The sequence below is a fragment of the Neolamprologus multifasciatus genome, chromosome 6 (assembly GCF_963576455.1).
Source record: "Neolamprologus multifasciatus chromosome 6, fNeoMul1.2, whole genome shotgun sequence".
NCBI classification, from domain to species: domain Eukaryota; kingdom Metazoa; phylum Chordata; class Actinopteri; order Cichliformes; family Cichlidae; genus Neolamprologus; species Neolamprologus multifasciatus.
In genome coordinates, this window is record NC_140444.1 from 10,147,603 (window position 1) to 10,165,703 (window position 18,101).

The window sequence follows — 18,101 nt, forward strand, 5'->3', positions numbered from 1 at the left end:
ACATGGCTGTTTGAAAGGCCACTGTGGTGGTGAACAGAGGCAAAACTAAGAACACTGTCACTGTCCAAATACTTGTGGACCTAAATGTATTAGTCTATTAAAAGCATTAGGGAACCATGGACTGATGATCTTAGTATTTATGAATCTGGCCCAGGGGCTCTAGCTGATGTCATGTGAGAAGTCCTTGTGGTAAACAATTAATAATTCTTTTTATTGACGCAAAATAAATTGCCGGCTTCACACTCTGAGTACACTGCGGACACACACGGATCGGACACTTCACCACCAGAAGGCTTCAGCAGCAGCAGCAGCAGGAGGAGGACCACTGCGTGTTTCTGTCGCTTCCTGCTTCCTCAACAAGAGTGTCTGAGAAATCTGCAAGACGCAGCGCCAAGCACCGCAGAACACGGAGACCCGCTGAAGCCAAGCGGAGCCCGCTTCTGTGGTTTCCAGTGCTGTTTTAGGACTGAGCGGACCTGCCGGTTTCTCCTGCGTCCTGATCCTCCGCATCCGCCCGAGCATGGGCGGCGAGTCGGTCTGCAGATAAACACACTGTGAGTGCGCCTCAAAATGGTCTCGTAGATGTTATAATTAGACCGTAACAGCGTGCGTAACGCTGCGAGGATCAAGTGAAAGGGATATTTAAAATTATACATTTAAAGGATAAAATGCTGTTGTGTATGTGGATGAACCTGTGAGACGGGGTATTTCATGGCATTCCCAGTTTAATAACCAGTAACTCAGTTACTGGAGAGTGTTCGAACACATCAGTATTAGGTTACAAATTTACTAAACGTTCCACTGGATGCCCACATGCCCTGTGCTTGCATTCATTTTTCAAAATAGGCTAATCGTAGCCTATCAGATTAACAGGGTGGGCACAGTAACAGCGCCTTACACAACTCACACTGCGTCCTGTGCTGCAAACTCAACTACAATACACACTCTGAATCGACTACACATCCACTATGAATAATAGCGTTCAACTCTATTCATTTCAAGTGGTGTTTTATAACAGGAACACTATGTAACAGCTACAGTACACCCAGTTTAACCCTGCCAGATGTAATCTCTACCTATCATCAAGGTTTTGTAAACAAAACTGTGACTGCTGCCTGTTATCAATAGATACAATGCACGCACGCACGCACGCACGCACACACACACACACACACACACACATTTATTTATTTTATCTGTCTACAGGTGTTGGGGAATGAGACTACATAGTGTAAAATGGGTATAAAGCCTTGCAGTTTCAGAAGGGGTTTGTCTGAAATACTTTAAGATAAGCATCACTTGGACCTGAGGGCAAAAAAATTGAAGTTTAAAACTGCAAAATAGTGAGTTTACATCTGAAGCTTCCTCCTCATGTTATCTCTGCTCAGGGGCATCTAGTTTTGGGTTAAAGCTCCTTGGTGGCAGGAGGAGCCTTTTCTAGCTTGGAATGAAATGTTTGTTTTTCCTTTGCTGTGTTTCATCCGTAAGTAAATTAGTCATTATTAAATTGCCTGAATACATCAGCTTGGTGACTGAATTTTGATTTCACAAAAATAGTGGAGGCTCTACTAGAGGTGTAGAGGTGCTACATTCACCTTATACAAATGAAGCTGACCCCATCCTCGGCCTCGCTTTTACACCACTAATTTATTGTATCTAAGTGACAGCTAATGGCATGCATCAACAAAGGAGGGAAGGCAAAGTGGGGGGAGGCAGCTGTTAACAAAGGTTAGCAGAGCACAGATAACAGGCTTAGAATGGTTTAGCAATTGTTAAAGACAGTGAGCCAGTTTCAGATGTGACATCTACCAAAATGACCCAGTACAACTTACAACCAACAGTATGAAACACATGGCCTTTCATTTCAGAAACAGTCAGAGTGAGTGAAGCAGCCCCAGGCCCTTCTCCAAATGATCTGCAAAATGTAACACAAAGTGAGGTCACATCACGGCAACTCAGAGTTATTCCAAACAATCATTTCTATCCAGAATAGTTTCAACTGAAAGCTTAGCCACACTACTGCCCAGTGTCTTCATGATATGCTGAACCAGTGACTCTCAGCAATTAGACAGTGGGATTTTCAGGCTAATGAAACAGCATTTTTAAAATACCACAGTCACACTGCTTCTTATTTAACAAAGAAAATTATGTAGTCACTTTTATGGGTGCGTTTATTTAGCTTTTGCTGTTTGCTGTACACCAGCACCTCTTTGTACACCCACAAAGATTGTCATGTATTCCAAAACCACCCGATATATATCTGCAAAAACAGAAGACTTCCTTATATGATATATTTAACTTCTGCTTTAAACATGAAATAAATACCAACAGAAAGTGGCTGTTATATATTATTTTATCACACATATCATAAAATTAATTAAATTGAATGGATTTCATTATTCTGTTATTCAGCCTACACAAAGGACTGTAATTGTAGTTATTTTTCAAACCTTAGTCAGGATCTCACTATGTGGAAGCGCCCTCTGGTGTGACTAATCACAGAAGCTCCACCACTACCATGTCTATTCAACAGACCAATTAGCGGAAGCTGTGAGACTTATTTAAACTTTCACAATTATCAAGATAATCACATTGTTACAACTTTTAGTGTGTCTCAGTGATCTGGGTAGACCTCTAATGTACCTTAGCACTAAACAGGCTGAAAACAGTGTTAGGCTATAAGAAGGTTTAGAGGCTTATACAGGCTACAGTATGTTAAGAGATGAGAATCCAGACATGGGGAGATTTTAAGGTGGGCAGACTATTGGACATATCATAGTTTTGTTTTTTGTTTTTTTTAATCAAATGCAGAATATGAACAGTTAATTATTAGCTACACTGAAAGATACAGATCAAGAAAGGAAAGGGGGCCCACAGAGACTGGTTATGATTGGGGTCCAGGGTCCTGCGCTGTGCCCCTGTTTCTGCTTAATATTACATTTGCTGCCTCTGCAAAACCCGCCAACCAGATAACAACTGTTTGCAGTCAGTTTTTAATAATTTTCTCGATTGTTTTTGGTCTCTTTCTTTTCAGACCATAAGCTCCAGTTTACTGACCCTAATGGGTTGCAATGCTCTCATTAACAAAACTTAATTTTGATAACTGAATAGTTTGTTGTACAAATGAAAGTTTGAGGTATTCACAGATAAACAGACATACTGTTCTGTGTCAGGCTGTGGATACTGAACTGGTGCCCCTGTATCTTATCAGCTAACTCTGACTGGTGACCAGTCATGGAACCCCAGCGGACTTGGTTCCCCTGGGTGCACTGCCAGGAGAGTGAATCCTCTAGTCCAGACGAGGAGCGGGAGCAGCGCTGGGCTGAACTCTTTGAACAGCTGGACATCAACAAAGATGGACACATTGACATCCTTGAACTGCGGAGAGGGCTGGCAGACCAGGGGCTTTCCAAAGGCTTAGTAGAGAAGGTAATACAGCAGCATACAGTGATACTGTGCATTACAAATGGGTTCATTTTCTACAGATATTTTCACATTAGACACTTCCCACTGTCAGTGATCAGACTGTCTTGGTCTTTAGGAGCTGGGCATCCGGGTGGCTGTAGCTCAGGTGGTAGAGCAGGTCACCTACTAACTGGAAGGTTTGCGGTTTGATCCCAGTCTGCTCCAGTCTGACCCCATGTTGCTCTTTGATGCATCCATGGGAGTATGAATTTCTGTGAATGTTAGATAGTAAGCGCTTAGAAAAAAGTGCTTGTGTGAATGTGCAAGTTGTCTAAAGTGCTTTGAGTGCTCAGATAAAACAGAAAAGCGCTATATAAGAACCAGTCCATTTACCATCTGACACAGTTTTACCATTAAACAGTCAATAAATCATTCCTTATCTGCTCTATGCTCTTTAAAAATCTTGTTACCTAACATGCACACAAATAGTGGGCCATTTTGATAAACTACCCTACACTTCAACCTTCCACGTCATTCATTCGTTGCGAGCTGCGTTGACCCTAAACATAGCTACATTTCTTGGGAGGTGCACATCAGATTACGTGGAATGTTACACCGTAGGGTTAAAAGGAGTTTCCAGTTACATCCTAAATTATGAAGCAGATTTCCTGCTGAAGCATAATTTAAGCACAAAATGGTTCCTAGTACAGTGGGAGAGTCCTATTGTCTTCCCAGTCTCATTACACATTTCCACCCAGCTGAATCCTGGAAAAAGGAAAGTTGAGTTCCCAGAAAGTTGATTCTGTTTACCCGGACGTTGAGAAATGCAATGTCCAGGTAAACAGGATCAACGTTCTGGGAACTCAACTTTCCTTACCTTTATGACTGAGCGTGCAATACATTTATTCAGGGTGGTTATAGCGAAGATTTTAAACAAGTAGACAAGAATGAAAGTGAAGACGTATTTCTTTTATTTTAGGTAGTTTTGTAAGCCAGCAGATCACACTCGAGAGAGAATATATCCACCAAAATCCTCCAGCAGGCTTCTACTTTTGGGCTTTGCCATTTGCCATTTTCATATATTGAAGTCAAGGTGCATTAGAGGACTCATGAGGGCTGGTCTGGTAAATGAGGCTGGTAAATGGCAAACATAAGTAGAGGGCACTCTGTAGTACCAGCAGCCACTTCACATTAAAGGTCACATCAAGTCAGTTTAGTTGTAAAGAAAGATTTTTAAACCAGATGCTGGTTTCAGATAAAACCTCAGTAATTCAGCTTTTCAGTGCTTTTTTTTTGCCATTACTTGTTGCTCTACCGTTGGAAGGTCATTGTTTAACTCAGTGGTTTAACCTGCTTACGCATGGGTTTTTGTGGGAAGGAGAAACTGTGTCTAAATTTCACCTTCCCGCACACTTTCTATTCATAAAGAACACCACCCGTTCATCTTTCCTCTTCTCTTTACATTAAACAACCAGGAATGGCAAAATCTCTGCCCTTCTCCCTTTACCTTCTAGTTCCATCTTATCTGCATCCTTACTATTTATGCAGCAGCAGCAGCAGAGAACATCAACAGCATGGATTTGTATTGAGAAAGCACACAGGCTGTCTCTCTTCTCTTTCCTCTGTCTTTGAGTGTTTGTTTTGGTAAAAAGTGTCTGGGTCACAAGAGAACTCATCAGTTCTTCTAGTTCTGCTTCTTCTCTCGTCTGGACTGTGTGAAAACTGTAAGCTGAGCCTTGCTCCTCTTTGTGAATTAAGAGGACTGAAAGCATAATATGGTTTATTTCAGAGTTTGAGGCTTATGTTAGGGTAAGATTTAATGTGTGAGTGTCTGTCTGTCTTTGAAAACATGTAAAGGGCAGCGGGATGCTATTTTGGTCGAAGGAGCAGGACTTTGTAAACTGAGATTAGTAACCTTTTGCTCTGTCATATGCTTGATTTCTCTACACATAGATAATTGTCCAGTTTCTTTTTCTCCTGTAACATTTATCACTGCTTCTGTGTAATTCACTCTCTACGTTCAGTGTGTTTTGGCCCCTGTTTTTCCAAGAATATTTCTGTGATGTGACAGAGTTACTTTTTAGGTAACTAGACAGGGATTCTTATTGTTATTTGAGCCACTACATAAAACAGAGGTGGACACCAAAGTTTTGGAAAAATGGGGTGTAGCCAATCAGCAGTTAAGCTGAGGCAGCAGCCAAGGACTCCTGCACTCAAACTGTAAGGAGAGTAAGGGTTGCAGAGTGGCATACTAGTCATCCAAACCTTTTGTGGACATTCATAACACACATGGCCAAAATTTCAAATGATAACATCATGGTAAAGTCAGCATACATAAATGACTGTAAGTCATACAGCTCTTACAGTGAACACATAAGCGACTACTGTTTTCTCTTCACAGGTTCACACCTTAAATGAACTATTAGCTGGATGTGTAAAGTTCGATTAATAGGTTTAGTTTATAAAACAGCCTTTTTGACTTTTTAAAACAGATGAACTGATCCTTCTTGGGAGAAATGCATTTTATTTAACACATATTTCCTTGACTGCACAACACCTATCAGCCATATTTTTCCAACAGATTGCAAAGTTTATGTAAAGTCCAGAGGCCGCTGGACTTTTGTGAGGAGATATTTCTTTGCTGTCAAGGTCACCTCAGCTCTGTGTGCTCTGATAAGCTGAAGCAACCTTATGCTGTTGTAGAGAACTACAAACACACTGTCTTTGTAGTAATGTGTAGACAGGCTAAAGTCTATTTTTGGTCCGGATACTTTCAAGTAAAAGTAAAAGTATACTTTTAAGGACCAAGCAGCACTGTGTAATATAAAGCAGGTATTACACTTGTTTAAAGACCTGTTTTTTGTTCTTGACCAAATGTTGTTTTACATCACGTCCTTGCTATCAGATCGTGGAGGCCGGAGACACCAACCGTGATGGAGTCCTGGACTTAGAAGAGTTCACTCAGTATCTTCGTAGCCATGAAAAGCAGCTTAAAGACATGTTTCGCAGCCTGGACAATAACAACGATGGTCTGTATCAGATCACAACATGATAGTTTTTGTAATTATCTCACTTGTCTCTCACTCAACCCCTGTGACTTGTGAATATCTGCAGGTTGCATAGATGCAACAGAGATTCAGGTCTGTCTTCGCAACATTGGTGTGAATATTAGCTTGGAGGATGCCAACAGGATTTTGTTAAGGTATGTTATCAATCAGTAATCCATATTGCATTAATAATTCCTACGATCCATGTCTATCATCAAAAATACTACCTGCCACCATTTCTAATAGGTTGAGCAGCGTGACACTTTCAATATTAAGCCACTGACTATCCTCTATAATCAAACTGGGGAGAATCTTTAGAAGCTGTTCAATCACCTCAGTCACTTTGACCCATTGTTACAGGTTTGTTAGTTACTCTCTAACCTAGAGATTTAGTTTTGTGGAAGATATAATGTCAATTTTTGCTGGAGTCAATCCTCACTCTGGCCCAGTGATGGAGAGGAGGGAGATTTGTAGTATTTACAAAAGCTGTCCATAAAACCTTGATTTTAGCCTCATATTTAAAAAAAACTAAACTGATTGAATCAGTGGATTATTTTAAGGGGATATTGAAAACATGATCTGAAGAACATTCAGAGAGTTGAAAACTTGAATATGAAGAGATCTCCACACTAATGAAACTGAGTCTTTAGAATAGATTAGAATAGCCCTTTATTGTAATTGTACATTTACAACAAAATTGTAGGTGCTCTACACCAACTGTCCTGCTGGGATAAAATATAAATAGTAGACAGCAGGAATAAATAGAAAACAAGAGAAAAATATACAAAAATAAGAGAACGATTGAAACATTGGACAACAAAATAGTTGCAAAGTGCTCAGTAGTAGTGCAAAGAAAAGACTTGGTCTGAAAAGAGTCCCTAGTGATGAAGGTTACTCCGACCATGGCTCAGACTAGGGAGGCAGGATTGGTGGGCAGGGTGTATAGTGTTTGTTGACAGTCTGAATTGCCCAGGGGAGGAAGCTGCTTATGAGTCTGGAGGTGGGAGACCTGATTGACCTGAGGCGCCGGCCAGAGGGCAGCAGGTCAAACAGGGGGTGGGTGGGGTGCAAGGGGTCACCTGTGATGGGCCTGGTTTTCCTGAGACAGGAGGAGCTGGCGATGGCCTCAAGGGGTGGCAGAGGGCAGCCAATGATTTTTTGGGCAGTGTTAATTACCCTCTGCGCAGATTTCCTTTCCTCAGCTGTGACCCCTGCATACCAAACGCCCAGGCAGTACTAGAGCACACTCTTCACTGAGGAGCGGTAGAATGCCAGCAGCAGGTTCTGGTCCAGGTTATTCTTCCTCGGGACATAGAGGAAGTGCAGCCGCTGAACTACTAATAGTAGTAGTAGTTAATAATAAGATTAACTTTTATCGATTTACATGAACTTACTGTGGTTTCAGTCCTCCCATCTGCAGTGAATCTGTGCTCCACCAGGGGGTGCCCCACAGTTTATGAACTGCTGCCTTAATGTATCAAATTGGTTTCAGTTAGTCAAGAGACACAAAGGAATATTAGTGTCTTCTATTTCAATGTAAACATTGACTGTATATAAAAGACATAAGGTGTCTGAACCCTGCAGACATTCTAACCAGAGGGTGATGTCACTGTGGCTGTGTCCATCTTTGTTGTACAGTCTCTGGTGTTTTTCTTTATATGAATTTTATGACCTTTTTATCTATTTATTTATATATGTGTTTCCACAGTATAGATAAGGATGGTACAATGACCATTGACTGGAATGAGTGGCGGGACCACTTCCTGTTTAACCCTATCACTAACATGGAGGAAGTGGCGTGCCATTGGAAACGCTCATTGGTAAAGTCGGAAACAAAATTTATCATACAGTATGCAGTGTGACTGACACCACTGTTAAGAATTCAAAATATTTTTTTATTCCCCACTCCTTGTTACTTTTTTTTTTTTTATATATACATCTTCTGACCTGCATGGCTTCAGTAGATGGTGGACATCGGTGAGCAGCTGACAGTCCCAGATGAATTTTCAGAAGAGGAAAAGAAGTCTGGGTTTGTCTGGCGGCAGCTGATGGCTGGAGCCATTGCCGGATCTGTATCCCGGACTGGAACGGCCCCTTTAGACAGGCTCAAAGTCTTCCGACAGGTCAGACTGGTGCACTTACAGCCTTATCTCTCTGATCACTCTGAATTCATCCATGTGTTACTGTTTATGTATAAAAAGTCCTTTTTGAGCTCTGATTCTTTAATATTGACTTTCTTGCTTTACTCTGCCAGGTACACGGCTCCTCTGATTTTAAAGGGAATGTGCTAAGCAATTTTCAGACGATGGTGAAAGAGGGAGGAATCTGGTCTCTGTGGAGGGGAAATGGAATCAATGTCCTAAAAATTGCCCCGGAGACTGCTATCAAGTTTGCAGCTTACGAACAGGTGGAGAAAACTATGAACACACATTCAATTTTTCACCTTACACTCCTTTACCGTGATTCATCATTCTCTTATTATTATTATTTTCCTTTGTCCAAATATTTAAATCTTTCTAAATGATCTATTTAGATCATTGTGAAAAATAAACATATTCTCTTATGTATTCTCTCTGTATCGAATATGAACCCAAACCAGCAGCAGCTAGTTTGGTCAAGATATCGCGGAAGTGAGAAACAGATGCAGGACTTCTCAGGCTATTATTTCCTTTACTGTCCTCTGGTTGCATGGCAACAAGACTGCAGAAAATCACAATGTTTTTAACCTTCTGTGGTACAAATAAAAAAAAAAGATTTAACTAATGAGAGATGCTTCCCTGAAAATGCTTATTAAATTCTAAAACATGACAGTGTTGTTTCCTCATTAAGGATGTCACCCAAAATGTTGACTTTGTCATTGTGTATTATTATACACAATAAACGCTTTCCCCTCGCTCGTGCACCAGTTTTGCGTGTAAATTTTACATCTAATTTTGTTTCATAACTACGATGTAAAATGTTAAATTTAATGGAATTTGCTCAAATGAAATTTACTTGATTGGTATACATTCAGTTTATTCTGTCTTTAATCATTAATTATATGAATAAATAAACATTTGATTTTGTAAAATCCTGTTGCATTTTAAATTTAAAATTATTGCTTTTGTTTATGAAGGCAAAGATTTTTTTTCTTTGCCTCAAAAGAAAGGAAGTGTTTTTAGGGGATGTTACGCAGTGGCTTTACTGGTCTGTAAATGTTGCACCTGATCTAAAACAATGTTGCGACTCCAGTATTAGACTAACAGGCATTCAGCTTCCGTTATCTACTGATCTACTAGAAATTCTGAGAACCACAAACCCTCCAAATCCTGGAGTGCTCACCACTGACCCAATCTGAGGCTCACTCTGTGCTATTTTTCGATTCTATTACTCTCTTTCCTTGCTGTTTCCATTACCAGGGCTTCAGTTTTTGTTTTTTGCTTTTTTACCAGGTAGATTTTCTACAAGTGTTTTAGTTGTTCCAGCATCCAATATTTCCGCTACCTGGGGAAAGCTGCTGATAGCTACCAGTCATCTTTTTTTTAATTTCACAGCTCAAGGCTTGAATTTGTAGGACATTTTGTGCTTGGTGACATCTTAAAAGCAAAGCTTGCATGGAACAGATGTAAAAGCTGACAGTCATGTTATTCTTATTGTTCAGTTTGCTTTTTAATGATACATTAATAATAATTGCCAAAATAATTTGTCTTTCTTCTCTGATTGTACAACCATTTCTCATTATTAACTTAAAAATTATGTATTTCTGCACAGATCAAGAAAATGATGCGTGGCAGTAATGAATCTAGGACTTTAAAAGTACATGAGAGATTCGTTGCCGGTTCTTTGGCTGGAGCAACAGCTCAGACAGCCATCTATCCAATGGAGGTAACAGACATAAAGAATATTTTATATTATTGAGAAAACACATTTTATAGACTTAATGAAAATGAACAAGTTCTCTCCTTTTGTCTGCTTCTGTTTCTTTTCCTTCTCTCTTTCTTCCCCTCAGGTGTTAAAGACCCGTCTCACACTGAGAAAAACAGGTCAATACTCAGGAATAGCAGACTGTGCCAAACAGATCCTACAGAGAGAAGGCGTCGCAGCCTTCTACAAGGGCTATATACCTAACTTGCTGGGTATTATCCCTTACGCTGGCATCGATCTGGCTGTCTACGAGGTCAGAGAGACATGAAACCCCACAGCTCCTGCTGTGTTTTCCTTAGTCTTGACCTTCTTTTCATGCCTTTTATTCAACAGACTCTGAAGTTTGCTTGGCTGAACAGGAACAGAGGTTTAGTGGACCCAGGGGTCACGGTGCTGGTCGGATGTGGTGCTGTGTCCAGCACTTGTGGACAACTGGCAAGTTACCCTTTGGCGCTGATCCGTACCCGAATGCAAGCGCAAGGTGAGGATACGCGTGCCTTTCCTCACAGTTACAAATAAGTGACAAGTGAGAGGAATTTCAACACATGCTGGTGTGCAAAGAAATTCCTTCATATATGAATTTTATATTTATAAGATTTGATGTGACTCTCCAGGCGATATATGTGGTAAAGCATCATTCAAAGCATCAACTGCACATAATCGCATAAAGTAATGAGGGCAACTGTTTTTATTGTGCTAATACAGCTGAAATGGACAAGTACTACAATATAATCTGATGCCGTCTCGAAGAAATATTGTCATATGCTTTGGTTATTGACAATTACGGTTCTGAGGGGTTGTGCACTTTCGTCGAATAACTGTCTTACGGCTGATTAAGCCTTCTGCTGTAAATCTATGTAAAGCCTACGATGCAACCTACATAAGTGGCCAAATCCTTTAGCAGAATTCATGCTTTCGTGGGGTTTTTTATGGGTTAGTTAGTTATATGTTGCCCCGGCCATAATAGAAAGAAATAAAGTGTTGGGTCATTTTTCCTGTGTCCCTTCTATTTGTTCTGGTCATAGGGAAACAAATTATTTCCATTTGTTTGGAAATCCACAGGAAAAATTAACAGTACTGAAAAGGCCAATCACAATAGTCGCAGGATGCATCTATGCATCTATGTCATTAGATTTCCAGGGAGATGCAAATCAGGTTACAGTGTACTTATGGCATAAATTTAAAACATAAATTTAAAACAGAATCATAAACTGCCTGTTAGCAAGATGTCGAGCCACCACAGGGCTTTTAAACAGTTGCTTGACCAAAAAAAGGAAACAAAGAACATCTTAGTCCAAGGTATATTTCTTAACTTTTTTCTTAACTTTGAGTCTTTAGCTCAGTTTTCTTTCAACAGAGTTTGCTTAGTGTTTATAACAAGTTCAGAAATATGTAGGATTGACATGTTCAGCTCCATCAGATGAAGACCATATTGTGCCCCTTGTGTTAAAATGATCTTGATGTGGCTCATCTCTTTACTCTCCCAACAGCTTCAGTGAAGGGAGCCCCTAAAGTCTCCATGCTGACATTGCTTCAAACCATTTTGAGCCAGGAGGGCATCACTGGACTTTATCGAGGAATTTCTCCCAACATGCTCAAAGTCATCCCCGCTGTGAGCGTGTCCTATGTCGTCTATGAATACACAAGGATATTCCTTGGAGTGGATATAGAGGGTAGGAGGGTAGGGAAAGGAAAGGGGTAGCAAAAGGAGAAACTGTGGTGCTTTTTACCTGCAAGCTGTTGGAAGTGCATGGGTAGACAGGCTTTTGAATGATACAAGAGAATGTAAGTCTTGAATTTTGAAGATAAGGATGAGAGAAATCGACATATATACTGTATGTTATATATACAGTAATCTGTTTGAAATTCTGACATTTAGGTGACATGTGATCTGTAATTGCTTTGCAACGCATGCCAGCAGGTGTGTGAAAGCTAACAGACTGACATTTTGCTGCTGGAGTGACCTGGACATATGAGGATTTGCATGAACTTGACTGAGAACAGGTAAAAGGTATAGCCGATCTTGAAAACCATATTATATTGCTACAACATTATTTTTTTTCTTCCAGGTGATACTTAGAGAAGATGGAGGGCTGATCCAATTTCCTCATTTGTAAGTGAGAGGAATGATTGGTTACATCGTAACCAATTCTCTCTAAGTAGAGAGACTTACAGGGTCTCCCAGTCCCACATATTTTACATGTAAGGGGTCTGATCTCCATGGGGATACTCTTTAAGAGACATCACTGATTGGCTACAGAGTCAGAGAACCTAGGTTACAAAGTAACCAACTGTTCTCTTATGTATCAAGGCTCTCTCTCCACCCATTTTCCATGTATATGAGGACTCTGTAACAAACACAGTTAGGAAACGAAGCAAATGTAGTACAAAATGGCAGCTGAGTACTAGTGTGATTGTAGAGTTCTTCTACACATAAGCATATGCTCATGGTTTTGATCCAAGATGCTACCAAAGGTTAGCTGCCTCTCCCAAGCACAACGCCTTCTTGCAAATGTAAGGAAAGCCACTTGGCTACAGTGAAAAAACAACATCATTCTCAACCATATGTGAGCCATGAGCTACAGAATCTAGCATGTGTTTTTCAATTAAGTCACTTTTAGCAGTCAAATCTGGTAAAAGTGGACAAGTTCGTCCAAAGGGCTCCTGTAAAAAAATTTCTGTGAGAAACACATCCTGCAATAAAGCCCATGAGGTGGGAGAACTCCTCAAGGAAAGACATGCATTCTGCAGGTCCTGGACTGCCCATTTGAATGAATAGTAGATCACCTCCACAATCCAATGAGAGGTTTCCCCAGGCAGTCTGGTCTGTTACCAACGAGTAGTTCACCTACTGATCTCTGAGCACAAGTCTGAAAAAGATACATCTTGAAAACAAAGCCTTAAAGTGAAATGGAGGGTTTGTGTAAAGCACCGCCTGCATAATCTGGCAGCCAGCTGCAACACTACCTGTGTGCTGAAAGGTCTGACGTTCTCACAGTCTTTCAGCTGACACCACAACCAGCATGAACACAAAACCATTACCTCCAAATCCCACGGCAGGACAGCACAGCGTAACACTACGAGCACTTTTGGCAACCAGGCAATACAGGTGCTAGTTTATGACGACCAGCAAAGGTTGTTTTCATGGCTGCAATCAGTCCCCTCAAAGCTAACAGGGCTAAACTGGAGAATGTCAGGGGCTGTGCAGATGAGGGAATCCACCTGTCTCACATTGAACTCTCTGTTTCAACTTTGCTTGAACTACTACGTAGTCATAAGAACACACCACCCTGTTTGATCAAGAGCCTTCGGCAACGCTGTGGCTGGAAACTCAGAGGCCAGGCCTAAAGCCTCAGCCTCTGTGAAAAGGGATGATAAAGGTTGCTAAGATACAGACCTGATGACCACAATGATGAGGGTCACTCAACCTAAACCCTTTGCAGGAGGATACGGAGGCGAGTAAAGGGAGGCAGGTCAAATAGAAGGCCCCTAAGGCTACGGATGTGCCACTGTGCAGATAGCTGACTGAAAACACAATCCAGCGACACAAAGCTCACATCACCTGAGTCCTCTGAAACTGACTGGGCTGGTGTAGCCTGTGGTGTCTTTAGGATACATTCTTCACAGCCTTGTGGGTGCATTGTTAACACTTCCTCTTGAGCCTACAGTAACATCAAGGTTCCATTTGACTTGAACAAAGCCAGTTGTACAATCCTTTGGACAGACAGACCTGTCTTCACATCTTTTCTTACCAGCAAGTGGAAACTTCTGCTAATCACAATTACACAAACAATAGACACAAACACTCAATGCAAGTTGAACAAACTGTAACACAGTGGTCACGGGAAACACACCACACAACTCCAGTCTCTCAGTTTCAACTGTGCAAGCCCTGTTTATTCTCACAATTAGTGATTTAGTGGTCACACTTTACAGTGCCCTTTCCTCCGTCTGCGTCCCTCTGATTTCTCTCTCTGCTTCACACTGCTGGTCCCAACGTCCTACTGTGTAAATAAGGGAGGTCACGATTAGCTGATGACTGGCAACAGTGCCAGTCAGGCTCCCCTGGCACTGCCCCGGAACCCTCTGCCCCACCCCTCCCCTGCCGCTGCGCCACAAACCGCATCCCGCCACCATACTCATGTTTTCTGGACTCCATGGAAATCAAGTTAGTAAAAAGCCCTGCACACATTGCACCTACACTGCAGTATTGCCAACCATTGTGTGTACACCACAGGTGATGTGTCTCAAACAGTGTACACAGTAACTGAGCTTGGGGGATCAGTCCTTGTACATGTGGAATATGTAGGGTGGACGTACACTCCTGACTTAAAAGGGCAACAATTAGTAAAGCAAAGCAATAGGTATTGAAAACAAAACTACTGAACTACTGAAGAGGCACTCTGCCATGCATTTTCTAGAAGAGTTACAACTGAATAAAGCACACCCAAAGACTTTATATTTTACAGAAGATGAACTGCCAAAGCCATTTCAAGGAGCACAGATTGTTTCAGATAACTTCTTTGGCTAAATGCTCATGGGTAATGTCACTGTTCTTATGCAGAGAAGTATTTGAATGCTTTCTTACCACATGGGCCAGTGCCATGTACAGTATTTTCATAAACACTATACTAAGACTTATCTTTGTCTGTATCATGAAACAATAATAGTATTTAATGCAAGTGAACATTTTTTCTCAATATCAAAATATGTATGAATGAAAAATAAAATGAAAGCAGTGAACTAAATAAACTTTGCAATTTGTGTTTATTGAATGCTCCTTGTATTTGGTGACAGTTAGGGCTGCCACGATTAGTTGACTAGTCACGATTACGTCGACTATCGAAATCGTCTACGACTAATTTAATAGTCGACGCATCGTTTGAAGCTTTGTAAGATCCCAAAAGATGCAGGAATAAGTAGTAGGATTTAAGAGTGTAATAACGGACTGAAACAGAAGATGGCAGCACTGCATGTACAAGGATGCCAGCTGCCGTTAAACCCCGAAGAAGAAGAAGCTGTGTCCCAGAATTCCCAGCTCAGTTTCCAACAATGGCGGCAGCTAGTTAGTTTTAATATTACTCTTATTATTCTTTCTGGGTCACAAAATAAACGTTTAACATGTTTTCAGGCGAGAATGTAGCTGTGTAAACCTCAAATATCTGCTCAGTTTATCAAGACACCGCATATTTTCAAAAGCGCTCAGAGACGTCTGTTACCCACCAGCTTGATAGCTAGCCGGGAGCAAGGCTCACTAGAGCCTGCGAAAACACCGGACTCCGGGCAAATCATTTTCAAACCCACCGCCGTCTTTCACTACTCAGATTAAACATGATATATAAGTCACTTGGATAACTTTAAGATGTTATTGTTTGGCTTTTTTTTTTTTAGTATTTTATTTGCTCCTGAGCAAATCAGTTTGGCTGAGATTAAAGAGATGCTCGAGAATATCCTCCGGTGTCCTGTTATATTTTAGATAGCAAGGAGCAGACAGCTGAGTTTATTAAACTCCACCAAAACAATCTCCAAATTTCATTAAAATTTAATAAACTATCATCTTGTCTTTATTTTTAGTTAGCACATACCTTAAACACTTCAAGCTGTAAGCTAATGATATATAAGAGCAGATGCGTGCTGGTCCAGTAATCTGTAGTTTTACGTCCAATGGATGCATGATCTGATTAGTCGACTAATAGCAAAAATAATCGGTGACTAGTCGACTATCAAAATAATCGTTTGTGGCAGCCCTAGTGACAGTGAGTTAAAAGATGAAAGTCAGACTTTAAGAACACTCCTACTAAACCCCAGCTTGTTATTTTTACCTGATATACAGCAATTATGCAATTAAATTCAAATTTAATGAATGAAAAATTGTTTGTGGGGTTTGTACTTACCGTTTCCTATGAGAAGTAATTATTTTGTGAATTTCCAAATAATTTCCTGCGGTTATCCAGGAGAGCACTTCATTGCAGTCTAGAAGCTGTCGAACGCCAGTGAAGACTGAATTTTTAAATGTTTCCAAACCTTTGAAATTGTCAGATTTTTCTTAATTTGCAATACAATATGAAGATTTTTTTTTATCAGAATTGTGGCCCTTACCGTATATAATTTAGTTCTTCTAAAGGTCAAGACTGTTCAATTGGGACACTAGTTGATAATAATGAAGAAAGAGGAATACCTCCAAATTCTTCAATTTCACTCAGATCAATAGCTACACAGTTCAAACTTGGACACAGTTGGGTGTTTCAACTGGACACTGATCCCAAACACACATTGAAACTGGTGCATGAATGGATAAAGCAGGCAATAAACATAAAGGCAAAAAAACAGACTCAACAGAAGCTTCTACCCACAGGCTGTCAAACATGCCCTACCTCCAACCTGATTGAAGGTTAACTGCACTGACACGACTCATGGATGTTTTATATACATATATGTGTGTGTGTGTGTGTGTGTGTATGTATGTATGGGTGGGTGTATCCGTATGTATGCATTTGTAAGTATAACTTATACATATCTTTCTTGTGTAAATGTTACGTTATTGTGTATTAGACACAATGGAAAGATGCCAAGCTGTGTTTCATTGTTCTTGTAGCAGTGACAATAAAAATCTATTCTATTCTAAAGCTCCATGAATGGCCTTCCCAAAGTTCTCAACACTGTTGAAAATGGATCTGTGCCAGGAAACCAACCAGTTTAAATGAACTACAATTCTGCCAAGAAGAGTGGTCAAATATCCAACAATAATTGTACTAGAAGCTTGTTGATGGCTACCAAAAGTGTTTGGTTCAGGTGCATCTCGCTAAGGCACTTAGCACTGAGCCAAATATTATTGGTGATATAAAAAAATTAAAACTTGTACATCCAGTTTTTATTTTTTAAAGTCATGACAGATGTATGCTGCACAATCATGTCACCTTGGAAGATTTAAAGAAATCATCAAAAACAAAGTTACCACAACATTCATGACCATTATGAATGTATGTAAACTTCTGACCTACTGATAAGTCAAAATACGACCTTATACTCTTTGCCAAGTTTCTTTAGTTGAATGATTTGGCGGTGTGGTTGTCAGGACCAGAGCCAAAGGGTAGCCACAAATGGCCAAAGCCACTTCAGACTTCACTAAAGAGCCAGCAGTGAAAGCCACAAAGGGACAGAGCACATAATTGCTGAGTGGGAGTAATATTCTGACACCACAATTTCTCTAGCAGATGTTTTTTTGCAGAATAATTTCTCCCCAGATTTATTGCCACATGAACAAATTTAACAGGGCAATGACTCATCTAAAGCACAAGTATCTTATTATCTGTATCCAGTGTTGGGAAGGTTAGTTTTAAAATGTATTCCACTACAGATTACAGAATACATGCCCCAAAATGTATTTTGTAACGTATTCCGTTACGTTACACAATGAGAGTAATGTATTCTGAATACTTTGGATTACTTAATATATTATCATGCTACTCGCCATACCAATACCAACTAGATTTTTAAATCTTCATATAAAATGAGTAACAGTAGGGTTGACATTAGGTAAGGCCGCACTTTTTGCAGCGATCTGGTATAGAAAACTATTCCGCACGTATATAAAACAGGTTTGCGGCTCCAAGCTGTCACGAAAACTAGCTACCCTTAACTTGTCTGGGTCTACTTTGCTAGCGAGAGACCGAGAGAGGCGTTGAAAGGCTGCCCCAACGGAACTTATTGTTTCGGAGGAAAACAGAACACAGTGTACAGTCGAGT

At 40.5% G+C, this 18,101-nt stretch overlaps 1 protein-coding gene across 2 annotated transcripts; it reads left to right on the forward strand.

The window, feature by feature from the left end:
- Nucleotides 1-257: 257 nt before the first annotated feature.
- Nucleotides 258-15,107, forward strand: slc25a23a (solute carrier family 25 member 23a). Of its 2 annotated transcripts, XM_085162201.1 has the most exons (12): nt 258-554; nt 3,212-3,429; nt 6,311-6,434; nt 6,520-6,607; nt 8,161-8,272; nt 8,417-8,575; nt 8,707-8,859; nt 10,203-10,316; nt 10,441-10,608; nt 10,689-10,836; nt 11,846-12,028; nt 12,425-15,107. In XM_085162201.1, the coding sequence occupies exons 2-12, from the start codon at nt 3,235-3,237 to the stop codon at nt 12,433-12,435; spliced, it is 1,455 nt and encodes a 484-aa protein (XP_085018327.1). In that variant the 5' UTR covers nt 258-554; nt 3,212-3,234; the 3' UTR covers nt 12,436-15,107. The 2 variants fall into 2 exon arrangements, with proteins under 2 accessions (XP_085018327.1, XP_085018326.1); XM_085162200.1 differs by having other exon boundaries at nt 259-554; nt 11,846-15,107.
- Nucleotides 15,108-18,101: the final 2,994 nt, after the last annotated feature.

Bases quoted from the DNA above. Each gene is read 5' to 3' on its own strand.
- slc25a23a (XM_085162200.1), top strand. From the start codon at position 3,235: ATGGAACCCCAGCGGACTTGGTTCCCCTGGGTGCACTGCCAGGAGAGT. The intron at 8,273-8,416 runs GTAAAGTCGGAA...TGGCTTCAGTAG, and splicing joins GCCATTGGAAACGCTCATTG to ATGGTGGACATCGGTGAGCA. The intron at 8,860-10,202 runs GTGGAGAAAACT...ATTTCTGCACAG, and splicing joins AGTTTGCAGCTTACGAACAG to ATCAAGAAAATGATGCGTGG.